The following is a 21,475-nucleotide window of genomic DNA, read 5'->3' as shown; positions in this document are numbered from 1 at the left end:
ACAGCTACTGTCCTGTGGGAAAGTGCAGCTTAAAGAAATTTGTGTGGTAATTTTACGTATGAGCTTCAACATAATTTGGATGTTAAAAACTTCCAGCATCCAAGTTGAAAATTAACTAGAAGAGGGATAACATTCATTACAATCCCTTCCACATACTCAACAGCAGGTAAATCCAAATTATTTTCTGTGCATGAAGACATATTATCCAGAATTAACACATACAGCATTAATTATTTTTGAAGGAAAAATTATTAAAACATTCTTTTTTTCCCCCAAATATTATGCTATTGAACTTATTCCCATGAAATTATTTGAATCACTTCACAGAAGTGTAGAACACTCCCCTACAAGTGTTACAAAACTTGAAAGTCCAGCTAATGGAGTCATTCCAGCTGCAACTCCTAAGGAAAGGATCAAACATCTTTCAACAGACCAGTTTCTGCACGAAAGCAGCCACATCCACAGCTGCAACAAACCTCTGCTCTGTGGGACCATGGCTCTGTCCATGTAGCACCTTCTCTGATGAAGGTAATCTTCCAACTTTAATGGAATCTCTCAAAGAAATGTTTTTTTCCTTAAACTAGTATTTCTAGCATTCACTTAATACATTACTCATCTTTCCAAATCTAAGAAAAAATGAAACAGACCATGTTTTATTCCTGCATAAACATCTGAAGTAACTACCAACTTATGCCAGTAAGCTTTTGCTGAAACACACCTTACAAAGCTAAAATACGATACAGTTTTAATAGCATTTATGGTATGGTTTTAACTTGCCACAGGAAACAGATCTGACTCAAAATCTTTCTCTAAAGAATCTTCATGTTCACCTCAAACAGAACAAAGCAGTTTCTTCTGAGTAAGTTATTTTTCAGGTTAGTAAATTTGTTTACAAAAAGCATCTTTCCACAGTAAAAAGTATTTTTAAACATCCAAGGTCAAGTTTCTTTCCAAAAGACATGGTTATGGTGTAGCAGTAAGAAGCAGGATAACTGCATGTTCTGTGCAACTACTCAGCAGCCAAGATATTGTAAATTCGTTTGTCTTACTAATTTGTTTTGAAGACAGTTTAAAATCAAATGCTTATATAGGGCCAGAAAATGTGATGCCTGAGTTTTACTGCAGCCACATTATGTCACAGAGTTATGTGATTAATTAACTTCAGACATACTAGTGAGTTTTAGTTTTAATCCAGGTAATTTCAAAATACCAACTTTCACCAAACACAACTTTTTCCCAGTGATGAGAGAGTGTGTGTGTTATGCACTTTCTAAGGGGAGTAACTCCTATATTCACTAGTTTAAACAGCATATTTCAGTACATTTCTATAGGTTATACACAGAAAATCAACTACTGCAAAGTGTCACAGGCACAAGGCAGCTGACACCTTCAAGTGCAGTGGAACAATTCACAGACAGGGAAGTTCACCTACATTCAAGGTGAGACAGCAAAAACAAATCTGGTCATATTTATAACAGCAATGCTGGGAAGCTGCAGAAGCTGCCTCTAATCAGACACCTGCCCTGCCTGTCCCCCACCTGCATTCACAGCCCCATATTTTCAAGTTTCTGCTCCTTCATCACTTCTGTCTGCCAAGAAACAATAAGAAAAGTGCCAACGCAAACTACCTGAGGTGCCATTACTTCTTGATTCAGTGATGCTTAAATTGCTTTTATATGGGAAAGAAAATGTTGATGCTCCATTTTCCAAAAGTACAGAATGAAGTTACCTTCTAGATGTGGCAGAGGACAAAGGGAATGCATTTTAAAAAACACAACAGCTTCAGAAATTTAGAGTCTTTGTACCTAAAGAATGAGAGACAGCTGAGACAGCAATAACCAATTAACATGGTAGATTTTTCTACTGCTCCTTGCTACTAGAGAGAAACAAAAAAAGTGCATTTGGGAAGAATGAGAAACCCACAATGTATTTGTCACAGTGGATATTTGTGGACCTATGAAGAAGTTTTACTGTAGAATGGCTCATGTGTTAACTAAGTTTCAGATCTCACTTCCTCTTCTCAATTCATTGATCTTAGAGCAAGCACAGGAATGGCATGTCCAGTCACACACAGAAGAACCACCGAAAAGGCTGGAATGTGTTATTTTGCATACACCCAAGAAATAAAAGTGCTTCACTGGACTGAAAAATCTGACTGTCCACTAATAAATCATAAAAGAACATTTAACCACAGGGAAGGTAAGCTCTTCCTCATGCCAACACGAGAAACACACTTACAAATCCCTCTACCAAACCTGACATGTGGGTTTAAAGTCTCAATCATCAGTGTGTCACAGAGCCAGAAAATACTAGAAAAGCTACAAGAATCTTTGTTGACCATAAATGGAACTACATTCCCAGAACTGCTCTTTTTGCAGTATCCCTTTATAAAGCCAGATATGACTGATTTAGTAAGTTACTATTCCTATTTGCTAGAATTGTAACTCAAAAAATATGAACATAACACTGTATTCTCAGAAGGAGCTGGGAGCGAAGAAAAGCTTTTTTCACTAAATTCACACAGCTTTTACTTTGCCCTTGCATAATAACTATCTATTGGCAGTACCCCTTGACAAGAAGCATGAGATTAACTACTCAGCTGGCCAGGAGCATCTATTCTCTTTAATCTATTTTTCTGAAGGGACCATCTGCTCTTATTTCTACATTTTGTGGCTTAGCTTGAAATTGCATTCACTATTCTGTTAGGATTTCAATTTAGGTACATGTAAAAATTTCTCCCATGTCAGGATAGCTGTCTTGAGGATGAAATACTGTAAGGGGAAAAGGAGTTATTACCAAAAGCTGATTGACTGTAATTGATACAGCTCAAACAGCTAATAAGTCATCAATAAAATGAAAGAAGAATAATGCTAGCATTTGTTTTATTACAGCACAACTTGACATCCGTTACTAATAGTATGCACAGCCATGTTTAAGGTACCAAACCTGAATAAAGGAACTGTGTTTGCATTCTGCATTCCCTGCACTCAGCTCTTTTCAGATGACTCTGCAGAAAAGCTTCAAATCTCAGCTTTGATAACAGCAATGAAACTTTGCAAATGAGGAGCCAAAAAGTACCTCATACAAATGCTGACAAGACATACCTACATGATTAGCATCATTTGCACAGGCTTAGAAATAATGAACAGTTACTGCTGAAAATAATTACTGAAATAAAAGCTACAGGCTTGAGCTCTAGCCAGTTACTACTCCAGTGCAATAGTATAATATATTCTGAAAGACTATAGAATTAAGCCTACAGTTTTACCTTACACTTTATCCAAGTGGGAAAGAACTTTTGATTCAATAATTTCCTACCTATTTCACTGCTTTTCACAGAAAAAAGACCAAGTGGGAGGTTATCTAGCAAGCTGAGTACTTTAGCTATTGCCTACAGTAACTAAATAAATACTCAGCATCAACCTCATGCAAGGCATCATAGCAGGCAGCCTTCTAGCCCAGGCAACCACTCACTGGAAGCTTTGGTCATTGCTTTGAACACATGAACAAGAATAAAGGATTGGTGCCTTCAGGACCTACAACCTACTCAGAGGCAGAAAATACATTATGCTAGCACATTGCTCAGCATACCGCTGAAGTCTAGTGAAGTGAAGTCTAGTGAAGAAACTATGATCTACTAGTTAAGAAAGCAAACCACATCCATTTTCCACTGTCAGAGCATTAATCTAAAGGATAATTTGCCTAGAGTTCTTTATAGAACTGATCCCACAGCCAGCTACTTGCCACTTATGTGGTAATGAAACACACATCACCATTTTTAATTAACCTTATATTGAACTACATGAACTATTAGTTAGGGTTCCAAACGAGGCCTATTACCTCAGATCTGCAAACTATAGAAGTGCATCTATAAACAAATCATTTAAAAATAACATTGTGGTAACTTCCCTGTACTCTCCATTTAATCAGCTGATAATAATGGAATATTCTAAGAGCTTGACGTTTAGAAGTCTAGGAAAGTTTCTTTTAAAATTTCATTCAACACTTATCAGACTGGACTGGCAGCAGTCTTACTAGTTCAAGCATACACGAAGAAAACAACACATGCCTAAGCTACTTCAGGTCATGGAAGAGTTTGGGGTGGAAGTGACCTTAAAGATCATCCAGTTCCACCCCCCCCGACATGAGAAGGGACACCTTCCCCCAGACCAGGTTGCTCCAAGCCCCATCCAACCTGACCTTGAACACTCCAGGGGATGAGGCTTCCACAGCTGCTCTGGGCAACCTGTGCCAGTGCCTCAGCACCTTCACAGGGAAGAATTTCTTCTTAATATCTAATCTAAGTATCTCCTCCTATAATTAAAAACCAGCCCCGCATAAGATAAGGTGTCATACTCATAGATAAAGTGAAAGGTAGAGGTAAGAAGTGGACATTGGGAGTGGGGGAGAAGAAGCAAGGAGGAGGATGTTGGAAGTGGAGGCGTTTGTCTCCCTGAGCCACAGTCAGGCGTGATGGAATCCTGCCTGCCTGGAGATGGCTGAACAGCTGCCTGCTCACGGGGAGTGGTGAACAGATTCCTTGCTTTCCTTCGCTTGTGCGTGCAGCTTTTATCTTGCTTATCAAAGCGCCCTATCTTAACCCAACGTTTTGTAGTTTTTACCCTTCCGATTCCCTGCGGGGGCTGAGCTGGGGTTACAGCAGGACAGGGACACACCTGCGCCGTGAGAGGCACAGCAGACAGAACACATCTGGCTGCGAGAGCTGTTGTGACAGGCGAACACCGATGGCACCCAGCATCCGCTCTCCCCAGGGGCTGACACCCGATCCCGATTTTCCAGGGATGACACCTGCTTCCCCTGCCACCAGCCCGATGGGCTCACAGCCGATCCCGGGAGCCCCGATCCCGGCTCTCCGGGGGGGCTCACAACCAACCCGATCCCGACTCTCCGAGGGGACCGACACCTGCTCCTACAGCCCCGATCCCGGCTCGCTCCGGGCGCTTACACCCATCCCATCCCGCCTCTCCCGAAGCTCACACCCATCCCCTCCCGGCTCTCCCGGGTCTCACACCCATCCCATCCCGGCTCTCCCGGGGGGCTCATCCCCCTCCCCTCCCATCCCGGCTCTCCCGGGGCTCACACCCATCCCCATCCCATCCCGGCTCTCCCGAGGCTCACACCCATCCCATCCCATCCCATGCCGGCTCTCCCGGGGCTCACACCCATCCCATCCCATCCCGGCTCTCCCGGGGCTCACACCCATCCCCATCCCATCCCATCCCAGGGGAATCACCCGCGCTGCCCGGAGCCCCGCAGGGCCGGGCCGCTGTCGCCCCCTCCTGGCACCGCACGGAGCTGCGCAGGCGGCACCGCTCCCGAAATAATTCCCGAAACATCTACCCCCAAAATGAAACACGCATGATGCCTTCTCTAATAACTAGTGCCCTACCGCTGATAGAGTTGTCTGACACAGATGTATTAAAAAACCTTCCTGCATAAGCTGACTCGTGAGGATTTCTGCATCACTACATGTAAGATGCTCTACCAGTATATTGTAGGAAAACCCACTGTGGAAGGAAGGCTTCTGCTCTTTCCAAAGTGTGCCCCATGTTAATTGTTCGTAATTGCCTGAGAATCCCAAAATCACATAAGAAATAAGGCTGGGAAAAGTCTTCAGAGGTCATTAATTCTCTGCCCTGGTTTAACCCCAGCTGGCAGCTGATCTACATAGGTGCTCCCTTCCTCCCAGGAGGATGGGGGAGAGAATATCAAGGGTAAAATTAAGGAACTGCGTGGGTTGAGATAAAGTTTAATAGTAGGTGAAGCAAAATACATGCACATAAGCAAAGCAAAACAAGGAATTCAGCCACCAGTTCCCACGGCCAGGCAGGTGCTCAGCCATTCCCAGGAAAGCAAGGCTCCATCACACAACTGTGACTTGGGAAGACAAACACCATGGCTCCAAACTTCCTCTCTTCCTTCTTCTCCCCAGCTTTACATGCTGGGAATGATACCATATGGTCTGGAACATCTCTTGCGTCAGTTGCAATCAGCTGTCCCAGCTGTGTCCCCTCCCAACTCCTTGTTCCTCCCCACAGCCTCCTCACTGGTGGAGTGAGGAACAGAAAAAGCCTTGGAGGAGCAGGAAAGGCCTCTGTGTAAGCTCTGCTCAGCAGTAATGAAAACATCCCTGTGTTATCATCACTTGTTTTCATCACAAATCCAAAACACAGCCCCACACCAGCTACTAGGAACAAAAAATTAACTATACCCCAGCCAAAAACACCACGTCCCCCTCAAGAGCTTTGTGACTACACTTCCATCATTCCCAACATCTGTTTCACACAGTATTAACAGGCTTCTGTGAAGACTCAGGCACCTGCAGAAGCAAAACAGTCTATAGAACAGATACAGTAAGCCTTAAAAACATGATAAATCTTTTGTTGTATGCTTTTATACAGTGGGCCAATAAAAACCTAATCATTTTTCCTGACCATGGATGCAGCGTGTAATAAAAAGGTCAAGGGTATGTAAGTGAAAAGAATCTTTAAGACCAATCTGTGTAACACAAGACAAATTGGAGCACAATAGTCCTTTCTAGTCTTTGAGATCTAGCACTGAGGTGCTGCATTTCACCTTGTAGACTATCCAGCCTAGGATATTATTAGGATAACTCTAGATAGGGAGCAAGAGTTAACTAGGGCTAAAGGTATCACTTCAGCCTCTCTGCTGTGAAGCAGCTTAGCTCCTCCAGACACTTTAAATGGAGAAACTGAATCAATCATTAAAAACAAACTCTTTTGCTTTGAGAAACTCCTCCAACTACCACAAAGACTTAGGGGAACCCCTTCAAGGAAGGGAGAAAACTGATCTGTGAGCAAATTTCCTCAAAATTAGGATTTATTGATACTACAAAAGTAGGCTGGAAGTGGTTGTGAAGCAGTTGGACACTTAGTAAAGTGTAAAAATGGGTTTTGAACTTCCATGACTCTACAAATGGATCAAGAGCATCACACCCAAAGTGTGTGAAGACAAGTCTAGCTGAGAAAAATCTGATTTCCTTCAAACTCAGGAAGGGAGATTGGGTACAGTTAAGCACAACAAAAAGTCAAACAACCAAACAGACATGATGGACATAGTGCCTTTCACAGAAGTGAAATTTATCATTCAGCATTAGTCTGGAGGTGGGTAGAGAAGGGTGATTTTTTTACTTCACTGCTTTACCCCACGGAGCTGTATCACTGAAATACGGATACAGGCCAGCACAGCATTTCTGCTTGGTAGCAGAAGAAAAGCAACAAAAACCTCCTTAACCCTCAGATAACTGCAGGGGACAGAAACTGGGCTGCTGACCAGGGACACATCAGGATTGATATTTGACCAACTCTAGTTAATTAGAACATGGATCAAAATGAACCAGTAACAAAACCTTCGTCAACTACCACCAACCAGAAAAGTACACATGAAACAAAGAATGACCACCTTAAAAGCAGTCCTTCCATTTCTACATATGAAAATCATTTTTATCCCAAAGCAGTAGGAAAAACTGGCTGAAAATATCTAAAACCTTTTGCTTTCAAACACATCTGCTTCCCAAAGTATTGTTACTGAATGATCTGAGGCTGTAAAAGGCTACAGACACATTTACTCTCCAAGCATTCAACAAATGCAGTAGCAGTGAGCGGAGAAGCAATTTCAATTTATAGAATCATAGAGTATCCTGAGCTCGTAGAGTATCCTGGGAAGGGACCCACAAGGACTGAAGTCCAGCTCCTGGCCCTGCACAAGACCAGCTCCAGAATCCCACCACATGGCTGAAGGCATTGTCCAAATGCTTCTTGAACTGGGTCAGGCTTGGTGCTGTGGCCACTTCCCCAAGGAGCTGTTCCAGTGCCAAACACCCTCTGGGGGAAGAGCCTTTTCCTAACAGCCAACCTAAACTTCCCCTGACAGAGCTTCAGGCCATTTCCTCAGGTCCTGTCACTGTCACCAGAAAGAAGAGACCAATGCCTGCCCCTCCTCTTCCCCTCATGAGGATGCTGCAGACTACAATGACCTCTCCCCTCAGTTTCCTCCTCCAGGCTGAGCAGACCTGGAGGAGGAAACATCAGCCACATCTCCTATGGCTTCTCCTCCAGACCCTTCATCTCCACAGCCCTCCTTTGGACACCCTTTAACAGTTGTATATCTTTCTTATATTGTCGTGTCTGAAACTGTATACACTACTCAACACATTTTTCTCTATTCTTTGTCTTGTCCACATAAAGGCATCTTCCTCAGACTATTCCATTTGAACAATCCTGATGGATTATTAAAGTCAAAGAAAATCGGTAAATCCTCAAAGGATTTGCAACTTCAGGATTTCACTGCCACTATATTATACCAAGATCAGCACAGCAGCAGTTGTTATAACAAATTTTCTGTTGGATCAAGTACAATGGGTTTACTGAAATGATTTCTAATCTTTTAGGTTTCCAATTACTTTGTCAACAAATTCTTCCTAGAAAATAAAGATCTGTAAAAGAACACCTATACAAGCCAAAAAAGTGAAAGATTTACCATCTACAAGAATTAAACTGACATTTTTTTGCTGCCTTGCAACTTCATTGAAGTTGAGCTGCTACCTGAAGCCAAAAGTCTGATAAACACATCAAAATAAGAAATTAAAGGCATCCAGCAAATAGCAACTGGAGATGGATAAGAGAAGGGAAGGAAATCCATTTAACTTCCTAGTTTCTTAATAAGTTTACCTTGACAATAAGGTAAAATGCTGAAAAGCAACACAACATAAAAGAACAGTAAGTGATAAACATGACAAAGGTGAGTTCAAGCAAAGAAAATTTTAAGATAGGATAAACACACAAGGAATAAAACATGCACTGCTTGGCTCTTGAGGTACAAAAATACATCAGTCAGCCTAACAATGCTTCTTCGTGTCACCTCTCCAGTTACTGTTCCTTAATTTGCTCCTTGTCATAAACAGCCAACCTACAGCTACTGTACAGCCCAAGTCACTGACAGTCCAAAGAGCTTAACAATTTAGCATGGATCAAATGTCCACAAATGCACCTCATTTCGAATCAAAGATGTCATGACATGCAAAATCTACTAGTCTTTATATTTGGTTTAAGAGTTAATCATCCATTGCTAAAGTATTTTTTCATCTGTACTTCTTGGCCACACATTTCACCATCAGTTTAAAGAGCCTCTTAGCACCTTTATTCACCCCTGAAGACAGTCAGACACTCAAACCACAAGTTGAAGATCCCTTTCACACACTAATCAGACCAGCAAGAGGCCTACAAACCTTCTCAAGCTTGCAAAGCATATTTTTTCCATGATTTCCTCAAAGATTAAGACATACGGACTTCAGTATCTAGAATGTCACAAGAAAATTAAATTCCTGAGTCCATATGCCCTTATGACCTTAGCTTACGGCCATAAAGATATTCATTTTCTAGCTAGTGTTATACTTGGGGAAAAAAAAAAAAAGTCACACTCAGCTAGAAATATGTGGCTCTAAAGTAATTCCCAGAACTACCATCACTGCTACCAAACAGGTCTCATGGCATGGGTGAGACGTGCCTTCCCAAGATTCAGGGGTAGACAACCTCACTTCAAGATATTCCACATGCCCAGTATAAAAGCCCTGTCCATCATTTATTTGAAAAACAGTATTAATAATGTAAACATTAAGCTTGCAAGATTCTTGCAGAGCTCAGCTAAGAACAGTCAATTCACCATAAAATATTAGGTGTGTCAGTTACCAGTTAATCTATTTAAACATGCTTTTTACTGAACTCTGCTAAATACTAATTAAAAAGTCATGCAGTACCACACTGCATACTTTACAGAGGCTTCTCAACTCTGAACTTTGACACCTGATTCTTCCACACAAAAGCACATCCTAAATTCTTTTGTTTCTTAATTATACTTGAAGTCAGAGAGGGGAATAAAGTCAGAGGGCAGAAAGGTCACATACATATTTTTTAAGTACATGCAAGAAATGTCAAACAAGCCACAGGCCAGAGGAACAGTGCTGTGACCTTCTTTCTGATTCCTTCAGTAAATAAGTACTCAGAAGGTTACAGTTTTAATTTGCATGGCTGGTGTCAAAAAGGATTGAAAGTGACAAACCATGTCAGCCTGCATTTGAAACCTTTAAATTCGATCTCTCTCATTGACTGCCAAAGTGAGTGTGCAAGTGAATTAGGAGTCAGCTTTAGACTAACTGATCATGCTGAGTGGCTCTAGGCTCAGTCAGGCTTCAGAGCAGACAAGCCCAGGGCTGAAGAAAGTATGATTATCTTCAGCTGCATTTCACAGAAGCCCTGTTAACATGACTGGAATATCTGATAAATCACTTCCCCAGCCTTTTAAGAAAGCAAGATTGAAATCTAATTTTCAGTAAGCCCTATGACTGTCCCAGTGCAGTTTCACTGCAGTAAAACCAAAGAGCAGCCATGACAAAAATGTGAACTTCTGAAGTTTTAGCAAATACAGATAGCTGAGTTAAGGGACAGACTGAAATACCCCTTCTCCCCTCCAAGACTTACTACTTTTCATACTGCTTTAATAAAACAGAGATAGAATCCAAGTCAGCCTTCCCTGGTTTGATGGTGCAACCACTACCACTACATCATATCCATTCCCATTACTGTCACTTAAATTTCTCATCACATTTGGCCTGGAAAATATCCAATTCCACCAACACATTTTTCTTGGACTGCTATCTTCTAGTAATCAGACTAAAACCAGAAAAGTTTATTTCCAGTTAACCTCTAAGAAAGGCAAGCAGAAGTGACCTGCTGTCTGAAAAAAAAAAAAATCTGAGGAGCACAAAATTTACTATATTTAATTTAATACAATGCTCTGAATAATTTTAAATCCCATCAGTTTTTCAGCTATATCTCATTTTCAAAACACCTATGACCTTCATGAAGTGCTTTGAAATCCTCAAAGAGTAGGACACTTGAAACAAGTATTGTTCCTGTGATTGATACTACAATGAGGAAAAGGACAGTTTGAGGTTACACCAATGGAGTACATTTAACACCATTAGGGACAGGGAACGAGCAGCACCATGTGTCTGTGCCATGCCATGAAACACATTGTCCACACAGGAGAGTGGATGCTTCAGTGGCAAAATGATTACTTACGTTACAACATACGTATGCCCCAACACAATCAACTCTATTTTTGATAAATAAAACTAAAACCCCTTGCATACCTAGACAGATTTATTGAAAGTTGTCCTGGTTTTTGCTGGGATAGAGTTAATTTTCTTCCTAGTGCCTGTACAGTGCTGTGCTTCAGATTCACTGAGAGTTGACAACACACTGATGTTTTTGTTGTGGCCAATTCGTGCTTACTCTAAATCCAGGATTTTGCAGTGTCTCAGGCTCTGCTGGGGAGCAGGTGCACAAGAAGCCCAAAGGGAGCACAGCCAGGAGAGGTGACCTGAACTGGACAAAGGAATACTCCACACCACAGGATGCATGCCCAGCATATCAGCTGGGGGGAATTGACTCAGAGCCACTGATTGCTGCTCAGGGACAGCACAGGCATCAGTCAGCAGATGAGGAACAACCAGATTATGCATCACTTGTTTCTCTTGGGTTTTATTCCTCTTTTCCCTTTTCAGTACAATTATTATAGCTTACTTTATTTCAATCATTAAACCTACAAGTTTTAACTTTGTTTCAATTCTCCCCACATTCTACTAGGGGAAAGGGAGCAAGTGGCTGCATAGTACCTACCAAGCGAGCTGAGCTTAAACCACAACAAAAACCAGTAATATATATGAAACCTTAATTTATTACTAAGCTCCTACTGTAACCATTTTTATAAAGCCATCCCTTACCTGCTGAAAAGAAAGAAAATAGACCACTAATATCCTCCACAAAGCAGAAAGTGAGTACACTTCCTCACACTCCATTCTCCCTGGTATTTATGGAGGTACTGCTCTGGTTATTGAGTTCCCAATCAAAATTTGATACCAGAAGCAGAAAGCCCCTGCAGATCACTACCAGACACGTGGCTCAGGGAAGCCGTTCAACACACAGTTAGCACATACAGCCATCTACTGATAGGAAGGCTTGGTATTCCTGTACATCATCTCATTGACGTTTTAAAGGAAGCCTTGCCAACTTCAGACATTACCTCAAATCTCAAAGCAGCTCAAATGAGCCTGTAAGGAAGAATTCCAGAGGCCCAGTCTGCACAAGAGAGTTGTCTTTCAGCAATGGCATCAGGACTCATTACCTTCTGACATAAGGATTTCAGCAGCCTGAACTTTCATTATCTACACATTTAATTTTACACAAACCAAACAACTGCCAAGCACCCATTTTCATGTCTCCCCTGCTATGAAATGTGTCTGATAACATTTTATTTACAGTTAACTTCTTCCATCTGCAGTTTCACATACTTCATTCAACATTCACAAACTACTCGTCTTGTATCACTACTATAAATACATGTGAAAGAAGGTAGAGTAACTTCTCTCACAGATCTTTCAGTATTTTTAGAGCATCACTCACAAACCAAGTTATGACAATCAACACTACACTTGCACATTTACCAACATTTACACACAACCACAACTGCGCAGTCAGCCTTCGAAATAAGGCTTGATTACAGAACTAGAATCACTTCCAGAGACAGAAATATTTTTCAGATTTTGTATAAATATGAGCATCTAAGAGTTACAAATAGAAAAATATAAATACAAATGTACTAAGCTCTTGTTTCTTCACAGAACCTCATCTTGCCTACAGTTCTTCATTTACAGAACTTACTATAAGCTAGTAATTGGACAAAATGTTTCAGTTCCCACTGTCTGGTACCAGCTACAAATTCATCCTATTAGCATGGTCATCTTACTACACATGCAAATAAGTCTACTTCCAATCTATAATATGTTTAATGGTTTACAGGCAAAAAAATCCCCTTTTTAGGATGACTTAATGTTCAAGTATACAAATTAATCTCCTTAATTAGAGCAAAGGATGAAGTCTAGTCACCTGGAAAAGCCTCCCGCTGTTCTAAAATTTAAGCAGCAGCTGAATGTTTCAGTGACTGTTTAAAGCAAAATTTAAGCAATAGGTATTGCATTTGTGTCCTAAGGAGACAAGGCATCAAATCCTTGAGCAGAGTTCTCAACAAGAAAAATCAGCACCTACATGTACTATGCAGCAACACTGAAAGATACTGATATTTGATTTTAGTGCTTTCAACACAAGGTTTCAAGGCAGAGAAATTTCTGTCATATCTTAATTCAGAAAGACAGATTAATACTGCCCACGAAAGTATTTTTACAGCATCTCAGTTATTTCCACATTGTTAATTTTTAACTGAAATGTTACCTGGGAACTTGAAGCAAGTCAAGCCCCTCCTTTTTAATTTAAAATTATGTAATTTGTGTGTACACAAATTATAATGTATAATTAGAAGTATAATATGCAAATTTGTCCACTTCCACTTGAAAACTATAATTACCAGATTTCAGAAGTCTAGACCCAGGATTTTCCCTGGAAACCAAATTTCAACATGACTGGAAATTTGTTAAGCAATTGGGCTCTTCTGTCTCTGCAGCAAACACATCTGAATTGCTTCAGCATCTAAGAAGGATTCTACTTCATCCCTACATTTCTTACAAATCACTCTTGAGTTTCTGAAGAAAGCTGGCTGATGTACAGTATTTCAGTTTAAGTAAATACAGATAGCAAATTTAATACTACTAAGACACCAAAATGCTATTACATAATTAAGCTGGTTATTTAAAGCACTTAAAACCTTTGCTAAGACATTCTCACAGATACCCAAAAGAAGCCAAACTTTGAAACCTGTTTGGTTCTAAACTTAAAAGCTAAACAAACCCAGTTTAAAAAATTAGACAAGCCATTTCATTTGCCTGCACATGATCTAACAGAAAATACTCATTGGACCTGGCACACAAAATCAAAGCCAGAACCATCACATATACATTTCCACTAATGTCATTCATTTAAGTGCACAGAATTATTACCCTTGAGGGAAAAAAAAAAACAAAAAACAGTCCCTGATAAAGTTAGTGCCATGGCAGGATGGGTTCGTAAAACCTCCCCTCCTGAATTTCCCACCTGTATTATACAGTCACTTTATTTGGCTCTTTGGTGGTTGTACAACTGAAGTATCTATTTTACATAGATACTATACAAATTTCCATTTTAAACTACAGTTAACCACTTGATAGTCACCCTCAATCTTTCTTTTCCCCATCTCTAACATGTGAAACACTTTAGATATAATCCAAGACTTCACTTTCAAAGTAGACAAAAAAATCAAGAGACCTACTAGATTATAGAGGTTGGATTCATAAACATCTACACTTTTTCCACTGACAATATAATTTTTTCTGGAGCTGAATACATTCATGTAGATACCATGATGAAAGGCAAAAGTTTCAGTCCTCTAATTTCTCATTTCAATGAGAACATCAAAAAGTATCGTAAACTCCAAAAGTCACTATTTTGATAAAAGTCAAAAAGATACTTCCTCTAACACTGTTTTCAAAATAGTAAATCACACACTTCTGTAACTCCCTGGAATAATTTACACATGCAAAAAAGACCCTTCACTACCTAGAAAGGAACGGCAATAATTCACAGCTATTAAGTTTTACCAAGATTTTTTTATTTACAGCAGACACAACAAATAACTGTTTATTAACATAGTTCTCCTTTTCTTCCTATCAACAGTGGCATTTTTATGGCTTCACAGTTAGGAAAAATGTGCAAAATACCAACGCACCCATGGACATGCAGCTACAACTCACTTGGCACATGCATTCCACAGCTGAAACTGGGACAGCTACCCCTAACTCCAGAGTATTTTAGACAATAGTAATTCTCCTTCTGATTCAAGACAGGCGTTTGCATCTATTACACACCAAAACCAACAACGCACTGGAAGAACCCACATCAATTTAAACCTGTTTCTGTAATAGGATGTAAAGTACACCAAGCACAGCTTCGTAATCACTGCAAATGAAGCCAAAATCATTCTGGCTGTCACTATATTAGAGAATCAGTTCATAACTTATTTCACTTGAGCATGCCAAGCACTGGATCAAGCATTTGTCTCTCGAGAGCTGTACTTGACAGTCACCTGCCAATAATACAATACAGTATCGCCAAATGCACAATAAATCATATTGTAATTCACACAGAATGACTCCTAGTCAGCACTGCATCACTGAAACAAAAAGCTAGCACTTTAGAGCACAACTGACACGACAGATGCAGAAGGGGTGGGAGCAACTTATTATCTGGAGTTATATAATTGCAAAACAAAATATGCTTCGTGTTTTCTTAAAGGTTTACTAAAATGTATTGTTGCTTCCGTACTACTTTAGCGGCAGAGCCCGAAGTTCCTAGGAAAGGACATCACTAGCAGGCTGGTTCTCCAGAAGGCTCACAAGCATGTAAACAATCAGCTGCTCATTGTCCAGAAATCGGGTGAAACAGGAAAACCTTTTGGGGTTTTAATCGACACGCTGCCCGAGCAGAGCCCAGCAGACCCAGCCGTCCTACGCAGCCATTCAACTCGTAATAATCTGTAACTCGAGCAGTGAGCGATGGCAGAGAAAACACCGACGGGAGAGGAGAATGCGGGAAGACATCCAGCGTGCGCGGAGCCCGGGGCGATGCGAGCCCGGGGCGATGCTGCCCGGCACGGCGAGGCGCCGGGAGCCGGAAAACACCGACAGCCTGAACACAAAAACCCCCCCAAGCGGTGCGAGGGGAGGCTGAACCCCTCACCGAGAGCCTCACCAGGAGCCTGAGCACAACAAACCCCTCCAAGCGGTGCCAAGGGAACCTCCAGCTGAGCACCCTGGGCGGCCGCCGCTCGCTCCGGCCCGTCCCCACCGCGGGACAAGGCGACCCCGCTCCGCCCCGCCGTGCCCCGCCGCCCCTCACCTTGGTTGACCAGCCGCAAGGCGTGGGTGAAGGACGGGTCCAGCGAGTCCTTCTCCGCCATCAGCTCGGGCAGGTACTTCTCGTCCATGGCAGCGGCGGCGGCCGCCCGGAGCGGCAGCGGAGCCGGGGCGCCGGGTGCGCCCGCGGGGAGGGAGCGGGTCCGAGTCCCAGGCGGCGGTAAATCCTCGGAGGCAGCGCTTCCCCCTGGCCGCCTCCCGCCCGGGGCTGCGGGAACGCATCCAGAAGGAAGCGCCGCGAGCCCCCGGCCAGCAGCGGGGAGAAAGGGGGCGCGGGCCGGGGGGACACCCCCGCTCAGCGGGCGAGGGGCGCGGAGAAATCACTCTGCGGAGGCGCACGAGGCCGGAAAAGAGGGGAGAGACGCGCCCCGGGAGCCGCTGACCCAGGCAGGACGAGGGGGCTCGTACACAATAAAGCAGAGCTCGAGAGACGGCTGGCGCGCCGCACACAGCCCCACCACCGACAGCACCCGCGGCGGCGCTGCGCCGACTGAGGAGGAGGGATGCGCCGCGCCACATTTATATACCGCGCCTAGGCCACGCCCCCGCCGTCCGCAAGCCCCGCCTACAGACTGTGCCCCGCCCCCGGTCCGTCCAATAGGCGGGGATAGCAGAGCCCCCCCCAAGTGTCGCCCCCCCCGGTCAAATGAAGGCTTCTATTGGTTGGCCTGGCCTGTCAGTCACAGGCGGCTGCAGCGTTTCATTGGTGGCTGCTGCTGGCCCCGCCTCCCCGCCGTCTGTGAGGGGCTGGCGCTGAGGGACCGCTGTCAGAGCGGCTCCGCGCCGGGAGCTGAGCGGGAGCTAAGCGGGAGCTGAGAGAGTGCTGAGCCCGAGCGGGGGTCGAGCAGGGGTGCGCCTGAGCCTGCGAGCATCGTGGAGCCCCTCAGACCCCGCAGCGACCCCTCCGACACACGAGCCCCCCTCGGGGCCGCTTCGTGGAGCCGTGGGGTCTGCAAGACGGGTCGGGGATCCAGGACGCCCTCCTCTCCGTCCCTGTCAGACCTTACGGAGAAAGGCAAATCGTGTGTTGAAAGGGCGCGATTTTACTGTTGATTTTCTCTCCTTCAAACAGCGGCATTCTTTGTCCAGCGTTCTGTTCTTGAGCCTCTAATAATACAAACCCCTTTATAAATACAAGCCAGAAAATCTCGTTCCTGACGAGTTGCCCTGATGTGCCGCTGTCAGTGGTTCCCCAGGTTCCCCTGGTCTGAAACAGGAGAGAGAAGCAAAGTTTAAAAGACCTTGCTCAAGCCTTTCTTCCTATTTTTTAAGTGGATACATTTGTTGCAGTAGATCATGATTCACGCTGATCTTTAGCTTTGAGGCTTTACATCGCTTCCTTACTAGTCCTTAGGTGTCTCATCAATGAATCTTGGGTGACAAAAGCCCGGAGGAAACCAGAGCAGCTCTTCTCTGTCACAGAGCGCAAGGGCAAAGCAGAGGAAAATTACTAAATCACTGAAGCTAAACCCATAATGTTAAAGTAGCACTTTAAATCAACGTTTGCTGGAAAAGCCGATAAGAAACTTTGATGATCTAGACTTAAAAGACCACTGAAAATACTCATATCTGTGAATTGAATAACCACACATTTAGGTTTTTTTTATTTCATGTATAAAAAAAAAAATCTGCAATGTATCTTACTCATATCTTTGCAATACTGGGAGGAAAAAAAAGCTGTGAAAAGGTAAACCAGCATGAGAAATGCTCACGCAAAGCTTGGAAGCAGAGGTTAAGGTTCCTTTCTCAGAACTGCAAGTGCTCTTTTACCCTGAAAACCGAAAGACCATATTTTAAGGTATCTTATGCCTTGTTGTATTTCACAGATTGCAATACCCCATGAAACAATGTCTGGTATGTTACGACATGAAATATATTCGATTTACACTCTCTGTACAACTATTCCAAATCCAGAATGAGCAGAAACAAATTTGCAAAGTGCTATTTAAAAAATTCTCTTGCATGACATCAAGCTTGATGAATACAACTAAAGCATACAAGCAGCTGGAAGAAGTAGAATTAAAACAAATGTTTTTTTCAACCTTCCATATACATCTTCTATATAAAAATACTGAAATGCAGCCATCTGTTGTGAAACAGGCAGGCACATACAACTCTGACACAGAACAAATATGTAGGAGTGTAATCTTCATTGAATGACCTGGAGCAAAATAATCCCTATGTGTGCCAGTAAAGCCTAAATGTATTTAAAGTCCCACTAAAGCATTCAGGACCTCAGACAGAAAGGTAGCTGTGTTATTACAAATTGTGTAAAACACAATGTACCTTTCTTGGAAAGAGTCATATTCTCCCTGGTAACTGATTAAATAAGCATTTGGTGTTTCAAGAAACCACAGTATTTCTTCCCAGATTACACCAATTCCCTCTGGCTTTCAACAGAGAAAGACTTACTGGAAGTCTGAAGACTTGGTTCTCCCCAGGTCTGTAATAATATAGGAATTATAAAATTATCCACATTGTACCCTATTGTTCAAACTCAAACCTGCACATAACAAGTGCAGGATATTGTTTTCTCCAATGAAATTCACTAAGATGCAATAAAACAAGAGGAGGGCAGAAAGGATGGGAAATTACAAGCCTTGAGCCCTAGAAAGCAGCCCAGGATGTGGTTAGCTGGGAAAAGCCTGCTAAGCATCATTTTTACTGTCCAAGAAAGGCAGGAAACACGATCTTCTCAAGGATTGATTGCTTTCTTACTGCTGAAATCTATACAAAGCTTGAAAAGCAGCTCGCTCAAGGAGCTGCCCAGTACGTATTTGCTGTTGGATTCATGAATATTGAAAAGCCATGAGTCAAAACTTTTAAAACTCATGACTTAAATGTGTTTGCTCTTTAACAGTACATGTCTGCTTTGCTGTTTAATGCATGTGGTAATCTCAGGAAGTTAGTTTAGTAGGTGGACATCAGTCAGGAGCCATGTCAGGCTAATATCTGTTGCTCCTTTTAAAGCAGCAGTTATCTGACCTGACAGTGTGCCTGCCTGTCTATAAGCTAAAATTGTAGATGCCAAAATTAATACTCATATGTAGTAGAAAAATTAGGATGTGTTGGTATCTTCACTTTCAGGAGGGAGATTCACTTTCTTGTACCAACAGGACATGCGTAAAGAGGCAGAAACTGAGCTTTGTCCTCTCTCTGGTATATGGGTTCTGCAGAAATTAGTGATCTTACATTTTCTTTATTTGTTGGATCAACATAACAAGCAGTAATTTCACTATTGTCTTTGTTTAAAATATTGTAATATTTATCGTTTCCATGGAATCATTGAATGGTTTGGGTTGGAAGGGACCTTTAAAGGTCATCCAGTCCAGCTCTGTCACTGCAATGAGCAGTGGAATCCTCAACTAGATTAGGTTGCTCAGAGCCCCATCAAAACTGATGTTGAATGTTTTCAGTATGGGGCATCTACCACCTCTCTGGGCAACCTGGTATAGTGGTTCATCACCCTCATTGTAAAGAATTTCTTCTTTATATCTAGTCTGAGTCTCCTGTCTTTTACTTAGAAACCATTACCTCTTGTGCTATCACAACACGTCCTGCTAAAATGTTTCTGCTCTTCTTTCTTACAAGCCCCCTTTACGTACCAAAATGCTGCTGTAAGGTCTCCCCAGAGCCTTCTCTTCTGCCAGCTGAACTGTCCCAACTCACTCAGCCTGTCTTCACAGGGAAGGTGTTCCAGACCTCTGACCATCTTTGTGGCTTCCTCTGGACCTGCTCCAATACATCCATGTCCTTGCTGTGCTGGGACTCCAGAGCTGCATGCAGCCCTGCAGATGGGATCTCATGAGAGCAGAGCAGAGGGACAGAATCACTTCTCTTCATCTGCTGCCTGTGGGGCTGTAGGTGCTCAGGAAAGGGTTGGCTTTGTGGGATCCAAGTGCACCACAGTCAGTGGCAGCTTGGCATGGTGAATAGATGGAACCCTTGTCACAGGAGAATAAACAGAGTGGACAGTAATTTAGACAAAATCAACCTTGTGGCTGGGATCAAGGGGAGCCTGTTGACACAGAAGCCTCACTTCACATACAGAAGGCATTGCACTCACAGGCTGTCATCCTTCTGGGGTCATTTACAGTTCTGTGGTAGACTTCACATGCCTCTGATATAGCTCTTGCGTCTGATTAACTCCTGGATTCCTGATTTAAATCTCAGACCACAACAGACTGTTACAGAATCATTATTTATTTGAGGCTTCGACTCCTTAAAATGCACACAGTTGAAGACCTGTAGAAGCAGAGTCTGTTTGGGGAAATAGTTTGTCACAAATACCACATCTAGTGATTGATGTGCCTCACCACAGTTCTGACTAGCAGGTTGCTCAGTAGGTTCTGGCTTCCTTGATATTACAGTGTGTTACTTGACAGTTTCTATTAGGCATGACGGAACTACTGTTGCATTCCTTTCTCCAATACTCGTAGGACTTTTTATTTTTTTTTTTTTTTAACTTGCATGTGTTTTAAAATATGAGAAACAGAGTACACTGTCTTATCAAGACATCCATCACAAATTTTTTTAAAAGCTTTTCTCTAAAAATTCACGGCTTTCTCTTTCATACTTTTTGCCTTATAGTTCAAAGTTTAGGTTATTTTTGCACCTAATCAAGCCTAATCAGCCAAGTTAAGGTAGAACACACTACATAGAATGTAGGAGACCTGTAGAGCAAAAGTATTACATCACCTGTAGCAGGTAAATTTTGTCCACTTCATTCCACTTTATTTTCTTTCTAGGTCTTAAAGGCTAATGCACAGTGTCAGAATAGTCCCTCCAATTTCTAGTGCAGTAGTTAAGGCAAAACATTACACTGAGCTCACCACCTTTATCATTATATTCATGTATGCCATGATCTGAAGGGTTTTTCTCTTTCCTCCAGACATTTTGCTAATGGCAGTTGTAGCAGTGCTCATTGTCCTGGAGCTGCACATATATGTGCCTTGGTCATATGATTTGCCTGTAGGCATCTTGATGGACTTTGTTTTCTCTGCTCTGAAGCATGTTGTCATATGAAAAGGGTCTTTTCTAATTTTGTTTTGAATAAGGTGCAATGATTTAACAGCCCATTATCGAGTTTGTACAAGTATTTGTTAAAAATCTAGATTTTGTCATTTTCTACTATCTACTTGCTAATACACACTCCTATGTTGTAATGATGTAAAAGATAGTGACATTATCATGGCAAAAAAACCTTTTTCTGGATATTCTTTTTCTCTTGTGTCATATTTGAATATAAATACTTTTTTAGTACTCCTTTCTTGATCTTATACTGTAGCTATAAAAGAATGTTGTATTGCTATTTTCCTCTGCTAGGAACTTTTGCAAAATTGTATGCTCTTTAATTTCCAATATTCCTGCCTAGTATGCTTACAAAAGTGGTTTTTCTTTGTGCACTTTGTGACTGCCTTCTCCAGTTCTGGGACAATCAATGTGTGTTACAAACCTTGATGCATCTGGTCCTCCCACATACCTCTTTTACTGCTCTGAACGTGGGTGATGGCAAATCCAGTGTACCCTTATCTT

At 42.3% G+C, this 21,475-nt stretch overlaps 1 protein-coding gene across 3 annotated transcripts in view; it reads right to left on the bottom strand.

Annotated features, from left to right (window-relative positions):
- KHDRBS3 (KH RNA binding domain containing, signal transduction associated 3) overlaps window positions 1–16,440 on the bottom strand; it is a 92,132-nt gene extending 75,692 nt beyond the window's left edge. For 2 of the 3 annotated variants that reach the window (XM_085053632.1, XM_085053633.1), the window contains exon 1: window positions 15,924–16,439. In XM_085053632.1, the coding sequence (XP_084909758.1) occupies window positions 15,924–16,011 (88 nt within the window). In that variant the 5' untranslated portion in view covers window positions 16,012–16,439. Of the gene's footprint in view, window positions 1–15,923 lie in introns of all 3 variants that reach the window. The other variant, XM_085053634.1, reaches the window with a different exon arrangement.
- Between the last annotated feature and the right edge of the window lie 5,035 nt (window positions 16,441–21,475).

Source organism: Lichenostomus cassidix, chromosome 2, assembly GCF_008360975.1.
Source record: "Lichenostomus cassidix isolate B80296 chromosome 2, HeHo_3.0, whole genome shotgun sequence".
In the NCBI taxonomy this organism is placed as follows: domain Eukaryota; kingdom Metazoa; phylum Chordata; class Aves; order Passeriformes; family Meliphagidae; genus Lichenostomus; species Lichenostomus cassidix.
This window is presented reverse-complemented; position numbering and strand designations above follow the sequence as displayed.